Raw genomic sequence first — 24,778 nt, 5'->3', positions numbered from 1 at the left:
CTCTTAAAAGTCACTGTAAAAAAAAAAATTTAAAAAAAAAAAAAAAAAAAGTCACTGTATGTCTGGAATTCAGCTGGTTTTTATGACACAAATTAGTTGACATTCAAATTCAAAACAAATGAAATGGAGTTCTTTCAGTATTGAAAGTTTTGCTTTTCTGAAAGATATAGAAACATTTCTTCTTTAAAGCAAAAGCCATTTAGTTTCATTTTTACTTAAAGATTCAAAGGTTACATGTGTGAAGTTATGCTAAAACATTCACTTGTTAGGAGGAATCATTTTACTCAAGAAAATGTTTGAACATTATGTAGATAATTGTTGCTATTTGAAAATAAGTTCTATTTTTTTAAAAGGTAATATATTTACATAATTCAGAAGCCAAAGAGAAAAAGATACACAGTAAAATATTTCCCTCTTATGGCGTTCTGAATCTCCATTTTGTATGTATCCTTCCTAAATCCCCCTAAGTGTGTGTGTGTGTGTGTATTTCAAAACAAAACAAAACAAGCATTGATTCTTACTTTTTCCTCTCTCCCTTTGAAGCTTATTTGAGGGTCACCTCAAGTCAGAATCTACTCATAACTGACTCTGCAGTAGGTTTTCTGAGGTTATAGGTCATACAGAAGATTGCCTGGGTTTTTTTCCTGTGGAGCAGCTGGTGGATTTGAACTGCCTGCTTTTGGGTTAGCAGCAAAACTCCTTACCCAATAGGCCACAGATGTGGCCTATAATGAACCCTGCTTTAGTTTTTTGTTTTTTCCACTCGTTGGAGATCATTCCATAGAACATGTACATTGCTTCCATTCAACTCTACAGATCCATGGTATCTGATTATACCTTCTGTGGTTTGTTTTAGCAAATGTCCTGTAATGGCCAGTCCATTTAAAAAATACAGTCCAGTACTGAACCTTGTATGTGTTCAGGCTTACTTATAAGATATATTTCCAGAAATAGAATTGTTTGGACAGACTACTTGTTATATTGTTAAATTACATTCTATATGAGCTTGTATCGATGATACTCATAGGAAGAATATATAAAATTTAATGTAGCTATGATTTAAAATATGAAAACAAAACCAAACTCAAACGAGAAGAGTGTACACAGATGTGTATGCACACACATACAGAGTAAAGCCTTCTAAAGTCAGCACCTGGGCAAGGCAGAAACCGCTAACATATCAAAGAAGGGCAACTCTAATATTTTCCACCAAATGTCAAGTGGTAAGGAAGCTCAAGTGGCCTAGTATGTAGGGAGTGTGCTGCTAACCTAAAGACAATAGGTTCAAATCCACCAGGTGCTCCGAGGAAGAAAGATGAGCAGTCTTTCTTTATAAGTCATATATGTACATATAGATGTGTTTACGGTCTCTGAAAACTTGCAGGAAGATCGACTATGAGTTGACTTTGAGTCACTGGCAATGAGTGAAGCTGTTCGAGTTGAGCAGGTGATGATAGAATGTGATAGTGGTCAGAGGTGGAAAGTGTTCACAACTCAGTGAAACAAGGTGGTCCCGTTGAGTTCTGGCCCATTTCTATGTATGTACTGCCCTTTCCCACCTCCATTTTATAGTTGAGACCAAACTGCAGTTTCCAGTGCAGAGTCAAGAATTTCTAGACAGGCTACTTGAAATTGTTAATTAGATAACAGTTAAGAGGGTGAGCATCTGAGCCTTATTTGATCTTCTCTGTGGTGATGGTGATGGTGCTGTTATGTGCAATACAGTCGGAACCAGCCCATACCCACAGGAGGAGATCGCCCATCCTATGATGGAGCAGCTGGTGGATTTGAACCATGTGCCTTTGGGATTACCATGCAGCTTCTTACCACTAGGTCACAAGACCTCCCTATTGTCTCTGTAGATACAGTTTACTTTTTAAGCACCTTTTTTTTTTTTTTTAGAAACTTTCTTTGGGAAATGAAAATTGAGATTTAAGATAAGAGGCTAAATATCTATTTTCAATTTTAAATTTTGTGTGAGTATGAGACCTTCTAAAGGTCTCTTTTTGCCCCATTTTCTTCCCAAGTGATTATTCAAAGCAAACTTTAGAACCTGTGTAAATGTGAACTCTCTACCTGGTTTTATTTTTTCCTAATCTCATTTGCTTCTTTTTCTTTACCTCACAAATTCTAAACTCACTAGGTTTTTAAAGTAACCAAGAGAGGTGATGGACTTTGAAATTTAATTTTTAACTTATAAATTTTTTTTTTAAATTTTTAACTTACAGATACTTTTGCAAGATAAGTAGTTAGTTCCAGTGAAAACTTGTAGGTTTTTCTTCTCTGTAAAGTGGACAAGGCATTTTATGCAGTGTGAGCATATTATATATTATTTTGGTTCACTTCCTTTTTTAAAAAAAAAAAAAAAAGAATAACCTCTTTATACTGATTTTAGATCCCAAAGTGAAGAGACAATGTTTGTTGTTTCTGTGGTTTCTTGACCAATAGTAATGTGAGTTAATGTGAAGGTGTGTTTGGGTCCTCAGTAAAAAAGATGCAGAGGGAATGTATTCACATTGATTTTCCTAAACCAATAGTTCATATCAGTTACTCATTTTAGACTATGAAGAAAATGAACATGGTTTGTGATTTGCTTCCAGATGGTAGGAAGAAAAGTTAGAACCTGTGTGGAGTTGAAGTTAGAACCTCAGGTGTGGAGTTGGCTTGCTTTTAACTTCTTGTAACTGCTGTGTGTTTTCATCTCTTGAGAGGCTCTGATTCTTCATCTGCAAAGTGTTCCACTGGCCAAGATAATCTCAAAGGTCCCCTTTAGTTGTTGTCATGAAGGGACGTCAATATTCTTGGTCTTTAGAATGTGGAACAGAGACTGAAAGTATTCTGAGTTGAATAAGGTCATAGTATTAGGCCCCTGTCTTCTTCCTCTATTCTGAAGGGGCCTCCTTCCTGGGGGGTCAGTGATGTGTGTATGACACCTGCTATGATCCGTCTTTCATACTTTGGACATGTAGGCAGGTGAGGCTATTCCTTGGAAAGGGACATCCTGCTTGGAAGGATGGAGGGTCAGCAAAGGAGAGAAAGACTCCCAGTGTCATGGATTGACACTGTGACTTCAGCAATGGGCTCTAGTCTGTCAGAGATGATGAAGTTGGTTCAGGGTAGGGCAAGGTCCAGATCGGGGCTGTTCATAGGGTCACTATGAGTCATACTCAGCCTGACAGCACCTCCCAACAACAACAACATGCACTAAGCTCAGAGAGCAGTTTAAAAGGAAACTTCTGCAGAATGACTCAGTGTTCAGTTATCTAAAGGAGTTTGTGACTTTTCCTCAGAACTACAGAGAAGCTTTTCTGATGACTTGTGTTTTTGTGGTCTGAGGCAGAATTTGGGGCCAGGGGTCCTTATTGTGTTGCTGTAGGTATAACTTGATCAGTGTGGAGTTCATCCTCACATCCTACCCATTTAATCTGCTGACTTTTTACCTCTATTAATAGTACCGTCCACCTCTTAGCAACATAGACTATGGAATCATTCTTGACTCTTGACCTTAAGTAGCTGTCACGCCCTCTCCGCATTGTCCATACTATTGTATTTTAATCGCTTCTTTGCTTTCCTAGGCCAATCTCTTAGTTTAGGCTCTTGTTCTACATAATTGTTGTGGTGTTCTGCCGCATTGGAGTCGACCCATAGCTGAACCTTCAGTAGAGATAGTAAATTGCACAGGAGGAAATTGCTCATTTTTCTCCATTGAGCCGCTGGTGGATTCAAACCACGTACCTTTATGTTAGCAGTGCAATTCTTTTCCACTAAGGAACCAGAGCTCTCTCCTGTTTAGTTAAAATCCTGAAATAAGAGAATCAATCAACGACACTCCCACACCTTTACTGTTTGATCTACACTGCCAGTAACCACATATGGTGCCATCTTATGGAAATCTAAGGAGGTAACAAAGTGTTCGTGTGCATTGAGGGTGGATGCACTCTGATGATACCATGGTTATCCCATTGAGCTCTGTTTAAATAAATATTGTCCTTTCATGTAAATTATTCTGGATGTAGATTGAGCTTATTAAATGTTACACACAAAGTAAAAAAAAAATCCTGCATGCAAAATGTGTATACATTGTGCTTTATTCATGTACATTGCTTTTCACCCATTCCTTCATTCACATTGTGTTTCATACGACCATTCCCGAACATTTTGTTTTTAAAACAAATCCCCATTGATCTATACCCCTTATCACCCCATCATTTCAGGTCCCCATTGGATCTTTCCCAATTCCTTCAGCCCCTCCCTGTGGACCAAACACGAGGTCACAGAGTTTTGTGAGCCACTTTTGTTGTTAAGGGAGCTCTGGTGGCTTGGTGGTAAGGAGTTGTACTGCCAATCCAGAGGCACATGGTTCAACTCCGCCAGCCAGATGCTTGCTGCTGCAGGAAGAAGATGGGTGATCTTCTCCAATGTGGTTTACTGCCTCTGAAAATCCACTGAAAGGTCAGTTTTGGTTTCGTTCTGACTTGATCATATGTAACGACACCAAGTGATGGGATAGTCAGGAGGGAGTTGTGCTGCTAACTCAAAGGTTGCATTTCTTTGGTGGTTTGAATCTATCACCAGCTCTGATGGAAGAGGATGGACAGTTTCCTTCCATGCAGTTTGCCATCTTAAAAAACCCACTTGGAGGTTCAGCTCATCTTTCAATCTTGCCATACGAGGCTGCTCTGACTGGACTCATAAGTTCACTAGCAGTTTTTTCACGCACGGAGGAATGGAATGTGTAACTCCTCTGTCTGTCTCCTGCGCGAAGCTCTTTCTCCTGCTCCTCTCTCTACCAGCCTCCCTGCTCTTACACATGTACATAGTTTTGCCTGATTCAGCTTCTCAAGGCTCGGATAATAATCTGGTGGCTTAGTGGTAAGGAATTGTTTTGCTAATGCAAAGGTACATGGGTTGAATCCACCGGCTGCTATGCTGGAAAAAATGGGCAGTCTCCTCCCGTGTGATTTCCTGCCTCTGAAAATAGGAGGGGCTCCTGTGGATTGATTCTGACTCGATGGTGCTCAGCAGCAACCACCACCATTCAGCAATGGTCAGGAGCCCAAGGAATGCAGATACACAGTTTTGTTTAGTTTTCTGTCCTGTGACCTCTATACCATCCATCCCTGTTCGGTATATAATAGTAGACCTTTGATGTTCACCCCATGGTCATTTCTGAAGCCCTTCATGAAGACCCAGTTGTAAAGTCTCTGCCGTCTCCTTACAAGACCTTAGAGGAGTGGTTACCAGCTGTGCTCACCTATTTTTTTAGAAACATTGGTCATTTATAAATTACACAGGTTTATATTGATACCAAAGCCAGATTACTAATGGTATATTGAAGTTGGTTCTGTTAAATTACTAAATATCGAGGGGCTATCTCTGGAATATTCTAGAATCCATATCAGTCATTTTCTCTTTGGTGTCCCTGGAACGGCCTGTCATCCTTATTCTTTCTCTCTTTTCGGAAATGCAGTTTTTCTATCCATCCAGGTTCGGCAGACACCAGGCCATCTCACCTGGGTGTTTGAGTGAGAGAGGATGAGAGCCTTTATCTGAAATCCCCAAACGCCTTCCCTGGTATCCTTCTTAAGACATTGTTCACCTTCTGCTTTGGGGTTGACTTATTTGTGTTCTTGTCCCTCTGAAAACCTCTCCCTGTGCAGTGGCACTTTAAATCTTTAAAGACAGAGACTACGTCTTGCTGCTTTTAAAAAATCCTTTCTCCTCACCCCCCCACCCCCACCCCTAGCAGCTCCCAGCACTATGCTCTGTGCTTGGTCTTAGAAAAACCTTTTTGGAATGGGGGATTCTTAATTTCATGAAGATGGTGGACCTTCTCCCCACCCAAATAAAATAGGCATGTGCATGTACACACACATCTTATGCAAAGTTTCAGAGACTTTATAGACTCCAAAACCAGCCCTGTGGTTTAAGACATTGAATTATCTATCTAAGTTCAAACCTTTGCTAGCCTAGACAGCTTGGGAAAGTTGTTGAAGAAGTGTTTGGAAATCTATGGAGTGTGCCATTTCCCAATGCCCAGGCAACCTTCTCTGTCAGTTGTTGGGCAACCTCTGCTTTGCCCTAGCATCTTAAGGGCATTAAAATGAAAAAAGAAGTTCTAGGGAAGTCTATCTGTTTTCGTAAGCATAGTCTTGTTTCAGAGTTATGGCATGTTAGTGTTAGATGAACCTCGAATCTCTCGTGGGCCAGCCATTTGGAAAGCTTATATTTTTAACATATACACTGAGGGTCATTCCAAAGTGAAATCATTATGTCTGGGAACTCGTGTTCTAGGCCACTGCCCTCATTTCACCGAGTGAGACAAGTCTCGAAGAGGTAAAGGGATTTGCCTTCAGTCAATGGAAAGTGGTCTGGCCAGTTTGGCTCCAGATTCGGTGTTGATCAAACTAGAGCTGCAGCCCTTATGTAATGATTATTGGGCAAGTCAATCTCCTGACAGTCATATATAGTTAGTTTAGTGGAATAAAACAGAGAACTACACATCAATCTTCATCTTGCTTGCCAAAATAGAGAAAACAACAGCCAAGAAGACTTACTTCTTGCCTAATTAGCAATTGCTCAATCTTTACCTCAGGCATCACAAGTGGGTGACTTATTTGTATCTGAGAAATTCTAGGAAGGACAATCTGCTGTTTTTAGGGGTGGAGTTTATTCTGGGGTGGGAAGGCTTAAAATAACTGCCTTCAACACACAGGAACTGTAGCCTGAGCAAAAATTCCCCAGGAGCTGTCCACTGAGTTTTAGGACAATAACTGAAAATTCAAAAGATAGCTTATGAGTTTCGTTTTGGGGAGAAAAAGTCATCGGCCTTGCTGGTTTTAAGATTCTGAGGGATTGCCAAGTTTTCTGTTCTTTCATGCCGTTTTTCTGACAAAACTCCTTTTCTAGTAAGTGTGGCATCCTGACAAGCCCCACATTGGCCTTAGCACACTCAGGTCGAATTCCTTGCCTCCCAGCTGCACTGGGCAGATGTTGGTCCATTAACCAAGGTCGGAATTTGATGATTGCTGACTGGGCTCTCACACCCAGGATTGCCTGTCTCTTGATGGTGGGCTAGGCATGGCATTGCATTCAGGCCCTTTACCAAACCAGTCAGCATAAGCCAGTGTCAGTGGGACAGTTCACCTTCTCTTTGCATTTGAGGTGGGAGCAGAGCCAGGTGAGGGGGAGGATATGCTTGCCCTGTACTGTTCTCTCTCCTGTGTTCCTTCTCTTCTAGTTAACCTCTTTTACCCTTCTGGTCCTCAGCTTGAATGCTACTTCTTCAGGGACCATTTCCTCAGTGTCCTGGCTGCCTATTCTTGTATTTCTATTTCGTTCCTAGCAGTTAAAACTGTAAACAATAATGTGTGTACGTGATGATATGTATAACCTCTGGCTTCCCCACTAGGACATGAACTCTGTGAAGATGGAAGCCCTTTCTGACTCATGTGTTTGATAATCTTTCAGGCTAATGTTTCATTTTATCTGGGAACACACCCATACCCCATGACCCCCCTGAGACAGGGTTGAGCAAAACATTGACACTTTGTGGTATTTCCTGTTCAAGGCCATGTTGGGCTAAGAGTTCCCTATTTCCGGGCTGAGAGGTACCCAGCAAAGCCAATTTGGGGCTTTCAGTGGTGGGTAAAGTTAGAGGTAGTTTAGCCTAGCAGTTAAATGTGAGTATGCTAACAGTGCTAGCCTTAAGTACATGTTCCAGCTTTACTTCTTTTAGAGAGCACTGGTGGACTAGTGGGTAAGGAGTTGGGTTGCTAACCCAAAGGTACACAGTTTGAACCCACCAGCTGTTCCTCTGGAGAAAAATAGGTAATCTCCTTCTGCACAATTCACAGCCTCTGAAAACTCACCGGATGGTCAGCTATGAGTTGATTCCTATCGATGGCACATAACAACAACCTACTGCTTTCACCAGGCGTGGAACTTTGGGTATTAATCTAAGGGTTTTTTGTTTTGCTTTTTGGTTTAATCCCCCATGGTTTTCATCTGTTAAATGGGAAGAATGAAACTTCTTACTTCACAGGTTGCTATGAATATTGGATGATATAAAGTCTATGATGAAGCTCAGAATAAATGGAAGCTCCTGTTGCTATTTTTAATATCACAGTGGATTTGTCCATAATCTTTTAATGCCTGCTCCCTCTAATGTCCTGCACCCACTCCTGTCCTGAGCTGCTTTTACTTGGGTAACCATCCTTACTTCTCCTCATCCAGTCTCCCTCGATGGGACTGTGTTCTAAACGACATGCAAAGGAGGGGAAGTCTTTGTTCACTGAGGTTAAGATTATTGAAGTCAGAATGCAATAGAAAGAGCCACTGAGGCCCGTCACCTGTGACCAGGCACCTCCCTGCAGGCACCTCTCTTCTCTAGACCACTCTCCCCTTGTAGTAAGTGAATGCTTCTGACTAGGGCAAGATAATTTCCCAATATTCTGCCAGCTCTGTATTTCTGTGAACACAAGATGCAGTGCAAGCAAGGGTGGAGTTGTGGCTGAGAAGGGGAAGGAAAGCAGAAAGGCAGTGGTTGTTTTTCTTGGAGGACTTTGGTGGTTCAGTGGTAAAAGTCTCACCTTCCACATGGGAGACCTGTCAGTTTGATTCCTGTCAATGCATCTTGCTTACCCTACCACCAACCTGTCAAAAGAGGCTTGCTTGTTGCTAAGATACTGAGTGTCAGTAGGGCTTTCAAACGAAGACAAAGCAAGGAGAAAGGCCTGGTGATTTACTGCCAAAAAAAGAGTCCATAAAAATCCTCAGAATCGCCTATCTCCACAAACTTCTGAACAAAGTATGTGGCAGGCTTCAGTAACTAAAACAAACAAATAAAAAAAAACCACCAAGTAAAAAAAAAAAATAAAATCCTCAGAATCACCATGGCCTGACCAGCTGATCATGGGGATGTTGCAAACCAGGTTTGTTCCCTTGCGGATGGTATCGTAAGTGAGGACTAACCCAATGGCATCTAGAGCAGCCACATTTTAAAAAATATGTGTTTTATTAGTTTGCATAGTTATTCATATACATTATATTTTATGCATTTACATTGTATATTATATAAAAATTCATATACATTGTATTTTACATAATTGCTATTGATCTATACCTATTATTACCATTTTTTTCAAGTCCCCATTGAATCTTTCCTGTTCCTTCACCCTCCCATCCACCCACTAACCTCTGCTATCCTCGTAGTCATTGCCCTCCTTCCCCTTTTCCCGCCCCCTCCCTTTCCCCTTTCCCTTTTGAACATGTATACACATCTTGTTTAGTTATCCTTCTGTTTTTTTCATATTTATACTTGATTTCTTTTCTGACAAATTTGAAAAACTTGCAGACTACCAATTCCAGGATAAATTGATAAGAATTATGCTTTTTTTCCTTGTATATCTTTTTAAAAGGTATCCTTATATTTATAGTAATGCTCTCAGGCAGTATTTGTCCTTACAAGACTGAGTTAGTTCACCCAGCATAATGCTCTCTTGGTGCTCCCATGTTAGCTCTTAGTGTGTATCAGGCACTGCACTGTCATGTCTGCTTTAGATGGAGGCTGAGTAACCCCTTCCAGGTTTGTAGCTAGTCGTGGGTAAAAGCAGAGGTCTTCTGATGCTCATGGTCATTCTTTTTGTCATGACCTTTGACTCATTGCTTGTTCTTCTTTGTGGTTTTCCCCCTGGACCTCAGCTGTTTTTCACATCCCTTTTAGAGCACCGTTGGCAGTCTATTCAGACACAGTGAGCTGGAGGAGAAGGCCAAGGTCCAGGAGGAAGAAAGAACTTCCCACCTTCCATGTGGGAGACTTGGAAGGGATCTGGTCATCTTCCTCTGTGTAACTGTGAACTCAGCAGATTCTGTCTCAGAGCTTGAATAATGTCTGCCTCACTTCCACGTACATGTAGGCATCATCAAGCAGAATGGTACTTTGGCATTACTGCATCCTTTACTGGGCCTGTGCTAACGATTAGACATCCTTGAGGAAGTCACTTCTCCTCCCTGGGACAAGAAGTTGTCCTTTAGGGCTCTGCCCTCAGCCTCTGGAGCTGGTGTGAGACAAAGCAGTTCGAGGGCATGGGCTTGTCTGTCATGTTGACAGACCTTGTGATCCTAGAGTCATTTATTACACAGGCTAGGCCTGGGGACACTCCAGTGGTCAAGGTTGGTTTTGGTGTCCCTGCCTTCCATCTCCTCCATCTACTAGAGAATACTTTCTCTAGTCCTTGGCCTAAATGCTCTCAAACTATCTTGCTCCATTCACTTACCATTTTCTGAAGGACTTCTTTGAATGTCAGAATGCCCCCAGAGAGCAACTGGTGGCACAGTGGATTAAGGGGCCATTGTGGCACAGTGGATTAAGCATTGGATTCTAACAGAAATCTTGAGAGTTTGGATTTACTATTGTTATGTGCTGTCAAATTGGAACCAACTCATCTGGCCGTCCAGTTGGTTTTCAGAGGTGGTAAATTGCATGAAAGGAGAGTGCCCATCTTTCTCCTGCAGAGCAGCTGTGGAGTCAAACCGTGTACCTTTGAGTTGGCATCGCAACTCTTCACCACCCCAAAGGAGAAATAGGAGGTGGATTGCTTCTGTAAAGGTTTGCAGCACTGGAAACTTTACAGCGCGATTCTGCTTCATTTTATATGGTTGATACTAGTTGAAGTCAACTTCATGGCAGTGGTTGGTTGATTCTGTGTGTTTGATAACAGCTTCTTTCTCCACTAAATTCTTGATTGGTGGTGGGATGTGAAGGAACTATGTTGTACCTTTTTTTCCCCCCCCTTGGTGGGAGCCAAAGCTTGGAGAGAAGCCATAGATGGCTTGTCTGTTCTCTTGTATGCATTCTCAGCAGAAGAAAGGAGCAAGCATTTTGTACCTACTTTTCAAAGGTTTTCCACCCCAAGAATGGTTCATCTTTTCTGTTTGTTAGTGACCCTTCATTTGTAGTAACATCACTGGCCCAGGAAACCAAGGAGAGCCCGCTAACTTCATCTCCATCTCAGGGGGCCTTTTGGTCTTGAAACTCACCCAGCCTGGAAGGCCATGCATGCCGTGGATTTTCTCATTTCTTCTGCATCCCCCAGATCAGATTAAATCAGATCAGATCTGGCACTGACCTTTACCCACATTTCCCAAACCTGGCTGAGCATCAAACTCAGGCAGAGTTTTTTTACTGTGTGCTCTGGGGTTCTTCCCTGTGGAGGCCTGGGGCATAGCTTCAGGCATAGCTTCAGCATCTCTTCCCCAGAATTCTCTGTGGGAGCCTCTTGTCTCCTACCCAGTAACCTTTATATGCATACCCAGTCTTTCACTTGCCTTTGTGCTTTCTCAGGTGGTGGTCTGGCATTTTCTATGCTGAACCAGAAGATAAATACATGTCTGTCATCTCCACTACAGCAGAGTTCCTTGGAGTCAGGCAGTGCAGGCTACCCATCTTTGTGGTCCCAGCATCTAGCAGTGTCGCTAATACAAAGTAGACACTAATAAAGGTTTGCAGAAACTAAAGCATGTCCTGAATTTCTTGTGGTTCTTTTCCTAGTATACTGGTAAGACAGAGGCCTGGTAGTGTGATGGTTAAATGATTGGCTGCTAACCCAAAGGTTGGTAGTTTGAATCTGATGGCAGCTCAATGCGGGATAGATGTGGCAGTCAACTTCCATAGAGATTTACACTCTGGGAACCCTGTAGGGCAGTTTGCGCTGTCAAATGTGGTTGCTTCAAGCTGGAGTTGACGCAACAGCATGTAGCAACAATAGCATTGCTTAAGATACAGTTGGTTTTCTATAATAGGTCTTCAGATGAATAGACATTATAACTGCATACAATAGGTTGGTCTCAGGGTTAAAGCCTAGCCATTTGTCAGAGCATAGTATTCACATTTCTCAGATTGTTTCTTTCCTTAACTTCTACATTTCCAATGAGAAAACAATATTTCCTGTACTCCCGAACTCCAAATCCTCCAGAAGTGGAAAATTAGTTTCTTAGCTAGAAATTCAACTTTGTCCTTTCTGTCTGTCCAACCCAGATGGTGCCATCTTTTTAATTTGTTATTTCTTGAGAATTTTACATTGAGCTTGAAATGAGGGGTGGAGAAGCCAAACAAACAAGGAGAATTTGAAAAGAAGTCACATTACTCTTCCCTTCCTGTTAAAAATTTCTGGCATAATTGGTCGGGAGTTGTGAAGCTAATAGAAAGGCCTCACGTCTCCAGGGATTTGGACCCATTGGTGGCTCCAAAGGAGAGAGGTGGGTAATCTTCTGTGTGATTTACAGTCTCAGAAACCCAGAGGAGGGTCAGCGATGAGTGGATACTGGCTTGATGATGAGGAAGTTTTGTTTGGGCTTTTGAGTTTGAGATGGTTTGATTTTACTAACCCCTTTCTTTCCAGCCTCCCCCTCAATTGCTTTGCTCTCAGTGTGTGATCTATACACTTACGTTTGCCTGCCTCTAAAAGTCTGGTGATATAATATCAGTGCCATGAGGGTGGGATTTTCCCCCTCTCATTTTTGTTCTCTAGCACTCTCTGCACTGAGAAAAATGAGACGTAGCTGGTGCTCAAGAAGTGCTTATTAAGAGAGAGAAAAGGAGAGAAAAGAAAACAAACAAAACCAAAGTGTTTATTTACTGAATACCTGAAGGTCTCAGTACCATGTAAGGAAGGTCTTATCATCTGGTAAGCACAGGCTTCCTTGTGCTTATTTACTAAAATACAGCATTTTAAATTGTTAGGTCCATAGATCACCTCCCGAAAGACCACCAACTCACATGTGTATACAGCAAGAGTGCTTTATGCTGCAGAACAAACTCCAGCATTCAGGGGTCTATCATTCAATAGAAAATGGCGACTCTGAGTGTGGGCACACAGCCCTTTTTATGAGCTGTTTGACCAGGGTGAAGTAATTGGGAACATGATTGGTGGTCGAGGGGAACAGCTACATGGGTTGGTTTGTGATTGGCTCATGCCTAGGTGGCCAACAGACCACACTCTCCCGTCACATATGCACTTTCTTGTGTCACGTACCCACATTCTTGTGTTACATACATTAAACCTCAGGATTAGTTATTCAGGCAGTTTTAAACACCAGGCACAGATGGCTAACCTTGAGATAAGACCCTCCCATATTTCTGTGGTTATCTTGTGGTTGCTTTCTTTCCTGATTGGCTGCCTCTGGGGCAAAGAATTTTTATGGCCTGTTCCTTGAATTGAGATGACTTTTAGCGTTAGGCCCAGGTCAGGCTTAGGCTAGGCACATAATGGAGTCTGTACATCCTCTTATAAATGAGGTGTGAAATGAACCAGTGCAGATTCGTAAGGAGGCGCAGTGTGAAGTTGAGTACTCGAAGCAAAAACAAAACTCATTGCCGTCTATGCACATCTGACTCTTAGCTGACTCTTCTCCTTGGCTGTTAATCTCAGGGGAGGAGGTTGTCTTTTCTTCCTCTTTTGGAGCTGCAGATGGATTTGAACTTCCAGAGAGATGCTGCCTTTGGGTCAGCACTCCAGTCCTCTTCAGACTCCACCACTAGACCATCCCCATCCGTGTCAGGGATGGTAAATTTGAAAAAAAGGGTTTGATTCCATAAGATGGGGTGTGGGGTCAGGACAGATGCCTTTGATGTGGTGAAACAATATGAAACTATTCTCCACAAAAGCCATGACTGAGTAGCAGTAATAGGGAAAGGTAAGCCTGTGCTTACCTTGCTAATTGGGCAACCTGACACTCTGTAAGCAGCCTCAGGTCAAGTTTCTTGGCTCCCATGTATCTTTTGTTCACTGTGTTGCAATGTTACCGGTACAGGTGGAAAGAAACAAATTCTTGTTTTTGTTCCTGTTTATAATTCTGTGCGTGTGTGTGATAATTTTTTCTTTCTTTTGGCATATAGAACAATGTATACTATGAGGATATTTTGTGAATAGTGCAAATATTGAAGCAAATTGCAGAAATACTTTGAAACTTTATTAAAGAAATAATACATTTTATGTCGCTAATGTTCATGTTGTTTTCTTGATACTAAACGTGAATGAAAATAGTCCACTGTCATCACTACTCTGCTAGTAGTGTTTAAAGAAATTCTAAGGAATTGATGGCATAGCACATTATTTGCTGGGTTGTTAACTGAAAGGTCTGCAATTCAAATCCACCAACTGCTTTATAGAAGAAAGATGGACAATCTCCTCCTTTAAGGACTTACAGCCTTAAAAACCTGATGAAGGGTTGCCATCAATTGGAGTCAACTCAGTATTTCTAGGTAATGTTACATGAGGGAGTTCTGGTGGCCTAGTGGCTAAGAAGCTGTGCTGCCAACCGAAAGGCATGTGGTTCAAATCTACTAGCTGTTCCATGGAAGAAAAATGGGCAGTCATCTCCTATGTAATTGATGACCTCTGAAAAACCATTGGAGGGTCAGCTGTGGGTCGATTAGTCAGTGTTTTGATTTATTTCAGTTTCAGTATTTGTGTTGGAATCGTACAAGAATTCAGTAACTCAGTAGGAAGTTGTATTGCCTGCATGAAGAGGCTGCCTCACTGGTGGTTCATATCCACCCGCTGCCCTGCAGGAGAAAGGTGGAAAGTCTCCTCTCACGTGATTTACAACCTCTGAAAACCGCTGGAGGGTCACCTATGGGTTGGAACCAACTCTGTGGTGGGGAGGTTTGGTTTTTTTTGTTTTTCAGCATATGCTATTTTAAAGCGTGGTTCTGCTGACTCCTACACATGTATGTTTTTCAGGTTCCAAGCCCGTTGTATTTCTGCAGCATGGCTTGCTTGCAGATGCCACTAACTGGCTCACGAACCTTGCCAACAGCAGCCTGGGTTTCATCCTTGCTGACGCTGGTTATGATGTCTGGTTGGGGAACAGCAGGGGAAACACCTGGTCTCGGAAACACAAGACTCTTTCAGATACTCAGGATGAATTCTGGGCCTTCAGGTATATTTGAATTGATAACGGTATACTTCCGTTTCCTTAACACCTTAATGCCGACACTCGGAGCTCCCAGTCATAGAGGCAGATGGATGAGTAGCTCTGAGGTTGTATGAGAGGAAAAACTGATGCTTCTTGGAGGACTTTGTGCCCCTTTAGGAATCCAATTTAATACCAATAAGGGAAACATAAGTGAGTGTGATTACATTTTATGAAGAGCTAGATTCAGTGAGGAATCAAGTAAATGTTTAGTTATTTTGTCATTTGTGGAAATTGGGAAGCTGCTGGGTAAATGTTGTCCTATAGTCTTCCAAAAACATGCACTCCAAATTTCACTTTTCCAGAAATTCTAAAGTCTGAAATTCTCTCCTCCTTTTACTTCTGGTCCTACCAACCACATCTGTCTGACATTGAACATGGTACATATATCTTTGTGTCTCATGTTACTTATTTGCAAACTAAGGAGCTCCCAGATTAGGACAGGTTTGGAAGCAGAAGTAGCATCCACTTCCTAAAAAACATGCCTCTGGAAACTCTATGAACTTGGAGGAACGATGATAGTTATAGAACAGGGTTCAGGTCTTCTGTTCATGGAGTTGCTATGATTTGTGTGCGACTCGATGGCACTTAACAACAACAAGGATAACAAGTAACTAACTCATAAGGTTATCTGGGTATTAAGGATAGGATGCAAGTGCAACAATGAATGAATGGAAATCCAAAAAACTTTCATTAAAAATAATTAATTAAAAAGATTTAAAAAAAAAAAAGGAGACAGTCCATGTGAAGAGCCTGAGACATTGGGAAGGCCCGTTAACAGTTGACTCATTCTTCCCCTGATGACAAACATAAATCCATCTACCCCTCCCCCCCGCACGTACATACACACAAATTCTGAGTTCTTTATCCAGTACCAGCAATCAGAACAGGTAAGCACTGTGGGGTTTTCCAGACTTGCTTCCCACTCACTTAAGCAATACTTGACTAAAGATAGGAAACAGAATGAAAGCTTTTGCCCAGATTCAAGAAAACAACAACCACCCAGAAAACTGTCACTGAGTTGGTTCCAACTTGTAATGATCCTCTCTCGAGTTTCCCCAAACTCTGAATCTTTACAGGAGATTGTGCATTTTTCTCCTGTGGAGTGGTTAATAGATTTGAACTACTGATCTTCTGATTAGCAGCCTGGTGCATTTACATACACGCATCACCAGAGCTCCCTGCCAGAAGTACAAAAAAGTTTATTGTAGCACTATTTGTAATAGTGAAAAAAATTCCCATCAGTAAAATTGTTAAGGGGTGGTTTAACTAATGCAGATGAAAACAGATACAGAAAAAGATATACTCTGTGTGTAAGTGAAATTAATAAAACTAATGTGTAGTGTGGAAAATCAAAGGGTAATAGTTCAGAAGCACAACAGAAGAATGCTCAAGGTCAAAGGCTTCTTAAATTCCAGTATCCATCTGTTGCCTGAGCTCAGAAACACCCACATGCGCTTAACTTGTGCGCTGTTCTATTTGTATGTAACAATCTGATGAAAGATTCCTTGTTTTGATTACAGTTTTGATGAGATGGCGTATTATGACTTACCTGCTTCTATTAACTTCGTCCTGAATAAAACTGGCCAACAGCAGCTGTATTATGTGGGTCACTCTCAAGGCACCACTATAGGTAAGTAATAAAGATTCAAAGTTGCCATAGATTTTTATTGCTAAGTTTGTTCTTAAAAAGTGAATTTTTTTTTAAAAGAACAAAAACCTGTTAGTTCAAATAAATTGGTGTTTGGTTTGTTTTTTGTTTTTAAATACTAAGCATCATTAAATAATGAATAGGACAGGAAATTGGTAGCAAAAGGTTTTTTTTTTCCACTAGAAATCCAGACTTTAATATTAATGAACACACACAGTTCTCTCAGGATTGAAAGAATGAATGCAAACCAGTTTAAGCCATTTGGGTATGTGAAAGGGTGGAAAATGAGAAACCTTAACTTTAGACTATAAAAAAGAAAATAAAACAAAAATACACTGGCTTTCAAAGTGAAGCGAGAAAACTCCCGTAGTGACCTTCTGTTGGATTTCTGAAGCAGTACCTCTTTTTGGGTGGAGATTGCCGTCTTTCTCTGGAGGAGCGGCTGGTGGATGCACTGGGCCACCAGCTGCTTGTTGCTAGGTGCTATGGTTCAACTCCAATTCAGAGCAAACCCATCTGCAACAAAACCAAAGTCTGCTCCATCCCCAAGTCTCTGTTGTGCTTAAAACATTGTTTCAGTCACTGCATCAATACTTTTCACTAAGAGTCTCTCTCTCTCTCTCCTTCACTTTGCCAAGTATGATGTCCTTTTCCAAGGACTGGTCCCTCTTGATAACATACTTCAAGTCTGTGAGTGAAGTCTCATCATGGTTGCCTTTAAGGAACGCTCTGGCAGCATTTCTTTCCAAGACCAATTTGTTTACTCTTTTTGGCCATCGATGATAGATCCAATTAAAAGACATCAGTTATGCTTTGTTCTCCCTTATTTGTATTTTAGTTTTCACATGCATGTGAAGCAGTTGAAACTACCACAGCTTGTGTCAGACACACCTTAATGTTGGGATATGCTAAGAATTCCTTTTGAGTCATCAATGACTGAAATAAATACTCAGGTAAATGAGTCTCAGATTGGAGGGAAGTGGCAGTTCCTGGTGCTACAGGGAATACAGCCTTGCTGTTTGTTTACTGCAGGATGATCCAGATTGTCCAGGGAACAGGCAAGTTCTTCAGGTTCTCACAGCCTCAGTTTGTTCCGGCTTGCATTTGGGTTGAGTTTTGGGAAAAGCACACAACACGTTCTTGATTCTCTTCAGTCAAATCTAGAGTTTACACATATAGAAGTTCAGGGGACCCCGTCCCAAAGAGCATCCCAAGCTGCCTAACCTCAGCAGATGTGCGTGTTTTTCAGAATGAGGTGTAACAGTAATGACCAACCCTCTCCTTTCCAAGTGGCAGAAGGTGAGATTGCTATTTTCCTTTTGCTTCCACAGGCTTTATAGCATTTTCAAGGTTCCCTCAGCTGGCCAAAAGAATTAAGATGTTCTTCGCCCTGGCTCCTGTGGCTTCATGCAGGCTTTCTACCAGCCCTATTGCCAAATTAGACTTCTCCGAACAAGTCTATAAGGTATTTAGATTCCTCCCTCCCCCCAGCCCGCCCCACAAATTTCCTTTTTAGTTCTGAAAATGTAACTAGTAGAAGAGGAATCTATGTCTTCTGTCTCTCCGTTTTGCTGTCAAAAGCACAATGGTGTTTCTTTTCTCCATAGATTTTTCATTCTCCCTTCACTGCTGGGTCTGGGGGTGTTGGGGAGACACCATTGGCATCACACCCATAGTTAGCATGTGTCAGTGCAGCTTGCCACCCGCCACGTAAAAGGGCATGAGAAGGTCTGGCAGAAGATAACACAAAGGTTCCGGGAGCTGCCCTTTTTCTGTACGTTGGGCACATGTATGAGATTAGGCAGGAGATGGGAGACCAGAAATCCACTACCCACATCACGCTCCCTTGACACACTAGGCATGATTTTTTGACACTGCTTTTGCTATCTGTGTTTTATAACAAGATCTCTACACACAAACCAAGGAGCTCTAGTGGCGTAGTGGTGGGAACTGCACTGCCCACACCAAGGCAAGCTGTTCCAGTCCACTCGCTGCCTTTGGGGGTACAGTGCTGAGTCTACTGCTCTGCATGTTCAGTTTCCCTTCAGCCAGAGCTTTCATGTTGACACACAGACTTCTGCCACATTCTTTTTAACTGCTGCCTAGTTCAGTTTTCAGGCATCAGGAACTGCTTTTGATCTCACCTGCTTCCTGTGCTGAACACGGAGGCTTTTTTTTTTTTTAGGACTTCCCTACAGTGGATGTGGGAAGTGAAAGTGCTCTGTCATCAAGAATGTGCTTTTTTTTTTTTAAATGCACACTGCCTTTTGATGTGGCTTTGTCAATTTAAATTCCCACCAGCAGATTCTGAATAACCTGTTTCACTACTTTGGAGGATCTGAAGAACAATGAAAATTCCCAGAGCAGCAATTCTTGGAGATTGAGCTTTCAATAGCTTTATAAAAACACAAACTCCTACCTCGTATTTTCCCCTGGAGATAATGTTTTGTCTAATCTGGACCCCCAAGGTCTCTGTTTTCACAAAGCACCCTACATGCTTGATGTAGGCTGAACAGAATGGTATTTCAGTCATCAGTGATTTAATGAAATACACAGATCACTGTAACATCAAGGGAGAGTGACGAATGTGCACACATCATAAAACCTTTCCTTAGTTACTCTGACAAGTACATTATAGGTTATATCTGTAAAGTATTCCTGCTAAACCTTTCTCAAAATACAGGAATGTAAATGACAAAGAACCCAAGGGTGATGTGAACAGACTTCTAAATGCACAAAGTGAAATTTTTAGCTCTATGTACAGCTTTGCTATGGTGTAATTTCTCAAGACAGTTTGCTGTACATTTGCATAACAGTGGTGGAGTTCAAAGTCAAAGTTGTGTCCTTTCTCATTCAAAAGGAAAGTTTGGTTTCTTGGGATTTAAGTCACTGATACATAATTGTACTGACTTGGTTCCAGCTGTTGTTGAGGGTCCCTGGAATTGGTTCAGACTTGTAGTGACTCTGTGCAGCAGGATGAAGTACTTACTGCCTGGATGGCCCTGCCCACTCTTCACGGTTGTGTGTAGGTCCATTGTTGCTTCCTTTTCTTTTGAGACTTTTATCTACATATCTGTTAAAATCATGGAGGGGAATAACCCCATTTTGCCTTTGTGAATTATTGTAGAAGTGTCCTAGTTTGAATCCTTGATGTACCATTTCACTCATGAATTTGTTGCTGGCAATACCCCACATCTGTTTTTGATGGGTCGTGGAAACCTGCTTCCTAGAAAAACACCCTGTAATATCATTGGGTTGTTTGTTTCTTTTTCTAGGAGTTATTTGGAGTCAAAGAATTTCTTCCTCAGAGTACACTCATGAAGTGGCTGAGTGCCCATTTTTGCACTCATGCCATTCTGAAGGAGTTGTGCGCAAATCTCCTTTTTCTCATCTGTGGATTCAATGAAAGAAACTTAAACATGGTATGTATGTTTATGGTCGGACTTCCTTTAACCTGTCCATGCCTTCGTCTGTGAATGTATTTGTGTTAGATGATGTGAGCAGGCAGGAAGAACCTTATAAAGGGCTGGAAAGGGTCCTCAAGTGTCGTCTGCAGTGTTGAGCCACTAACCAAAAGGCTGCATCTCTGGTGGTTCAAATTCCCCAGTGGGTCCTGGGAGGGAAAAAGACGAGCAGTCTCTTCCTGTTTGAATTTACACCTCAGAAACCCGATGGAGGGTCCCTGAGTGAGAACTCACTCTACTCAAAGATCTCACTCAAAGCAGTGAGCGTGAGGTGGTTTGAGGTAGAACTTGGGCAAATTCCTACACCATCAATGGCTGCTTTAATAAGGGAAGGATTGACTCATAGCTGACCGGCCAGTGGGTTTCTGAAGCTATAAATCACACTAGAGGAGACTGCCCTTATTTCTTCCTTATTGTTGCTGGTAGTTTCAAACCTCCCTAGAGGTGCAGCCTTCAAGTCACCAGCTCATTCTCTACAAACTGCACTACCAGAGCGTGCTCTCAAGCTCTATGCCTTGTGTGTATTTGAAGTATCAAACCTTGGTCAGCATGTGCTGCTGTGTCTAAATATATAGGGGTTTTGTTTTTTTTTTAATTTTTTTATTATTTTTGTGTGAGTGTACCGTCAAATCAGATCTGACTGGTACAGGAGGAGATTGTCCCTCCTTGCCCGGCAGAGCATCTGGTGGGTGGATTCAAACCGTGCGCCTCTGGGATTGTAGTTGCAGCTCCTTGCCACTAGGCCACCAGAGCTCCCCTTAAATATATAGTTTTTAATGATGCCTTTTGAAAACAGGTTTTAGGATGCAATCATGAGACTCTTGGAATTTTTCTTGCAATAAAAGTAAAGTGTGATGGATACATAAAACATTGGCTCTTCAGAGAAGCGTTGGGGAAGTAAAAGAACGTGTCCTCTGAAGCAGGGCACCCTCACAGCTCTTCCTTTGTGCTCCGAGTGACATGTTAGTTGTTAAGGATGTTCCATCTGTGGCTCTGTAATTTTTAATACTTAGAAAGGAAAATCAGGTTTCATATTGATGATACTTTAACGCTGTTTTCATTCTTCTGTTAACATTGCTATCTGGCAGACTCGAGTGGATGTGTACACCTCGCTGTCCCCTGCTGGAACGTCGGTGCAAAACATGTTACACTGGCAGCAGGTAAGCTCTCCAGGAGCGCAGCTGGGGAATGGTGGAAGCCAGCGTTAGGAAGGCCTGCAGTCTTCTTTATTTTTTTATATTTGCAGTAGACATATAATTTATTATGCACTGTCCCTCCAGTCTTCCAGGCATGATGTCCTTCTCCAAGGACTGGTTCATCCTGGCTACTTGCCCAAAATATGTGAGATGGAGCTTCAGACTCCTAGTCTCCAAGAGAAACTTGAGTTGACCCTTGCAGACTCTTCCTAATGGAAGAAGTCTGCTTACGCTGCTGGTCTCTCTTCCAGAGTTCTTGGCTCCTGTCATTGTGTATACGCTACTTTTGTTGTCCTCTGTGGGGGGACACTGCACCAGTGTCCACCGTGGAGGGACACTGAGTTAGTGACACTGAGGTCACTAACAAGCCACAGGGGTTGGCGTTTCTTCCTTTCTGTTCCCTTCCCTCTTTGAGTCCTAGCTCTCTTTATTCTTCTTCCTTCTTCCTTTCTGTTATTCCTTAAACACAAGGTTTATCTGATCTCCATGTTGCTTCATGAAGTATGACCGTAGAGCGACTTTGGAGATAGAAGCGCTATTTTAATATGAAATGATTTGGCGGTGTTATGGTTGAGCTCGTGGCTGCTAACCGAAAGGTCAGCAGCTTAGTCATACCCACCACTCCAAAGGACCGGAAGTCAGCCCTCGTACGGACTGCAGCCTTGGGAACTGTGAGGCAGTGCTTCCCTGTTAGGTGTTGTTGTTGTTACATATCATTATCAAAAGTACAATGGCTGTGTGGTGACAACCATTTCTGACCTTGACCAACTCCACAAAAGGGAACTGTCAACAAACCAGCACCACAAAACCAACTCCTATGAGGTCAGGTGTGTGTCCTCCATGCTCCTGCACCTCCTTCTGCTCATCCCAAGCCCAATCTTACTGCTTTCCTGGGTCCAGAATCCGCCGCAATAGCTCACCGACCACACAGAACCCTATTAGGGAAGTCAAAAGGCTTCAGATTAGTAGCAGGATACAGTCACTTGATCAGGTCAGCTGCACACATGTGCTCACATTCACCTTGGCCCTCAGCTTTGTGGCTTTAGGCTGTGAGTCCTGCCAATCGTGGCTCTCCCCACCACAGTCCTCCAGTAAACTTGGGGCGGAAGGCTCTTCACTATGGTTTGGTGGCGTAGCAGTCCCAGGGCCCGCTCCACCTCACATCAGGTCTCTCGTTCTCCACTGTGGTTGCTGTGGCTGCTGCTCCTGTAGCCTCTGGTCTGACTGGTGCAAGAAACTCTGGCCCCGAAGGCTGTGCTGTCTTCTCTTGGTTCTTTGCTGGTTGTGAGGTTCTCCAGTTCTGGTGCTGGATCTCCTCAATTTAGTGGCAAGACTAGCCAGTCCTCTTGTGGATTGGTGAGACTAGCCAGTCCCCTTGTAGATAGGCTAATACACCCTACTCGCATATTCCCGCCCATCCACATGGGCAGTCAGTGGCTGGGGAAGCCATTATGAACAACGAACCCTGAACCCCACAACCATCGAGCTGGAACTGATGTAGAGCTGACCCTCCAGTGTGTTTTCAGATCCACTACATTGTGCGGGCTGAGAGTGCCCATCCTTCTCCCACAGAGCAACTGGTGGATTTGAACCACACACCTTCTCCTGTCACATAGGGTCTCTGAATCGGAGTCAGATCAGTGGTACACAGTAGCAACAATCAGTAGCAACAATAACATTAGTGGCTACTTGAAAGAAACCCATCATAAATGTAAATGGGAACCACTTTTAAATTACGGTGCTTTGTTTTATCTGATCTTACATGTGTGTTCATTCTAGAAAATTTAGAAAATATATACTAGTGAAAATAAAAATTAAACTTATGCTATCACCTTATGCAGAAATAGAGAATGTGCATGCAGAAGTATGAAATGCCTCCACATTCTTCACGCTTCTACCTTACTGTACAATTGAAGATAGAAACTGCAGACATGAAAATAGATACATTTCTTTTCTTCTAGTTAATATTTTGTAACCTTTGTTTTTGCTTTTAACAAACACCTAACAATGTCATGGACTTATTTCTACATCAGAAATTGTTTTTCAATAATTAGTATTATTTTAACTCGAACGTCTTTTAAAATATGAAACAACTCACTGTTTACATCCTAAACTGGGATGATGTAGGCTTCTTGGATTGAAGTCTGAATACCAGGCAGTTCACCATCTCCGTTGGATACATCAGGGCTGCTTTTAGAATGGCACCTTCTCTGCTTAAAGGGGAGGCATGGTGGGCTTGCAGGAGAGCTAGTGCATTTGTGATCATCCCCTCCAGTGACCTAGAAGACTGTTACGTGTTGGTGATTTGGGACAGAGTTTGCTGTGGCTGGCATGAGAAGGGATCTGTTAGAAAGTGAGCATGCACCCTTGTCATTTAAGGAATGTCCTGAATCCTTCAAAAGGCCTCCAGCTCGTAAATGCTCATTTAGAACTCTGTTTTTCTCCAAAGTTCTATTTGTTTCTAGTCACTAAGAGGGTGGTTGGTTTTGGGTTTGTTTTTGTTTTTAGCTAACACCAAAGCTTTTTTTTCTTTAAAATAAAAATATTTGACTGTGGTTTTGGTCAACGTTTACATAATAAATTAAATTTTCATTTAACAGTTTCTATACAAATTGTTTTGTGATTTTAGTTATATTTTTCCCCTCCCCATAATGAGTCAGCATGTTATTTAATTGCATTCTGGTTGTTCTGTTTCCTGTGCTTTAGTTTCCCTACCCCTTAATCATATTCTAGTTGTTCCATTTCCAGTGCTTTAGTTTCCCTGCCGCTCCTTGCCTTCACATCTTTGCTTTAGAGTAATTGTTGAATTTGTAGTCTCAGATTGGTTTTTAATGGAACACTGTAAACCTTAGCTTTTGGAGCACCACTAGCTTTTTTCCTAATGTAACATATTTCAAATATGTTATACTTTCTGTTATCTTGGGAGTTAGTGTACTCCCAAAGCCCTGCCTGAGCTGATCTAAAGGCAAATACTGAGCCCCCACCTGCTTAGTGACCTAGGTAGCCTGCAGATGATTTAACATTGACCTCAATGAAGTACAAATGGCTCCTAGACCTAGATGTTCAGGAGCCCTGGGGGTGTTGAAACCAAGGACATTTGATCACTATTGGTATATGTAACACATTAGTGATGTTACATCCTTCTTTGTCCCCCAGCTCCTACTGGATGTGGGGTGTGCTGTGGAGATGTTGGGACAACTGCAATCTAGGCTTCCATTCTTGTCCTGGCCCTTTTATCCAACAGCTGGCCAGAGTCAAAGGCTGCAGGATGAGACAGGAACACTGCTCTCTGACCCATTTCTGACCTTGCAGCTTTTGGTGCTAATCACATTGGAATTTGCCCCGTAAGCATTTCTGAAGTGCAGTGTCACCGCTGAGAGGGAAGCCTTGCCCTTCCATCTCTGTCAGCTGAGCAGAAGCTTCGTGTGGCTGTTTCATAGGATCTTCTTTTTTTTTTTTTAATTTTTTTTTAATTATTAAATTTTATTAGT

General features: G+C 42.1%; 1 protein-coding gene across 1 annotated transcript in view; it reads left to right on the top strand.

Annotated features, from left to right (window-relative positions):
• The window catches only part of LIPA (lipase A, lysosomal acid, cholesterol esterase), a 34,778-nt gene that overhangs the window by 2,254 nt on the left and 7,746 nt on the right, over positions 1-24,778 (top strand). Inside the window, exons 3-7 of the mRNA XM_006880325.1 lie at positions 14,745-14,943; positions 16,500-16,609; positions 17,959-18,092; positions 19,903-20,049; positions 21,180-21,251. Of these exons, the coding sequence (XP_006880387.1) occupies positions 14,745-14,943; positions 16,500-16,609; positions 17,959-18,092; positions 19,903-20,049; positions 21,180-21,251 (662 nt within the window). The remainder of the gene's footprint in view (positions 1-14,744; positions 14,944-16,499; positions 16,610-17,958; positions 18,093-19,902; positions 20,050-21,179; positions 21,252-24,778) is intronic.

This window comes from Elephantulus edwardii, unplaced genomic scaffold (assembly GCF_000299155.1).
Source record: "Elephantulus edwardii isolate Elephantulus edwardi_28Jun2011 unplaced genomic scaffold, EleEdw1.0 scaffold00007, whole genome shotgun sequence".
NCBI classification, from domain to species: domain Eukaryota; kingdom Metazoa; phylum Chordata; class Mammalia; order Macroscelidea; family Macroscelididae; genus Elephantulus; species Elephantulus edwardii.
Note: the sequence above shows the minus strand (reverse complement) of the source record. Positions and strands in the feature narration are given on the sequence as shown.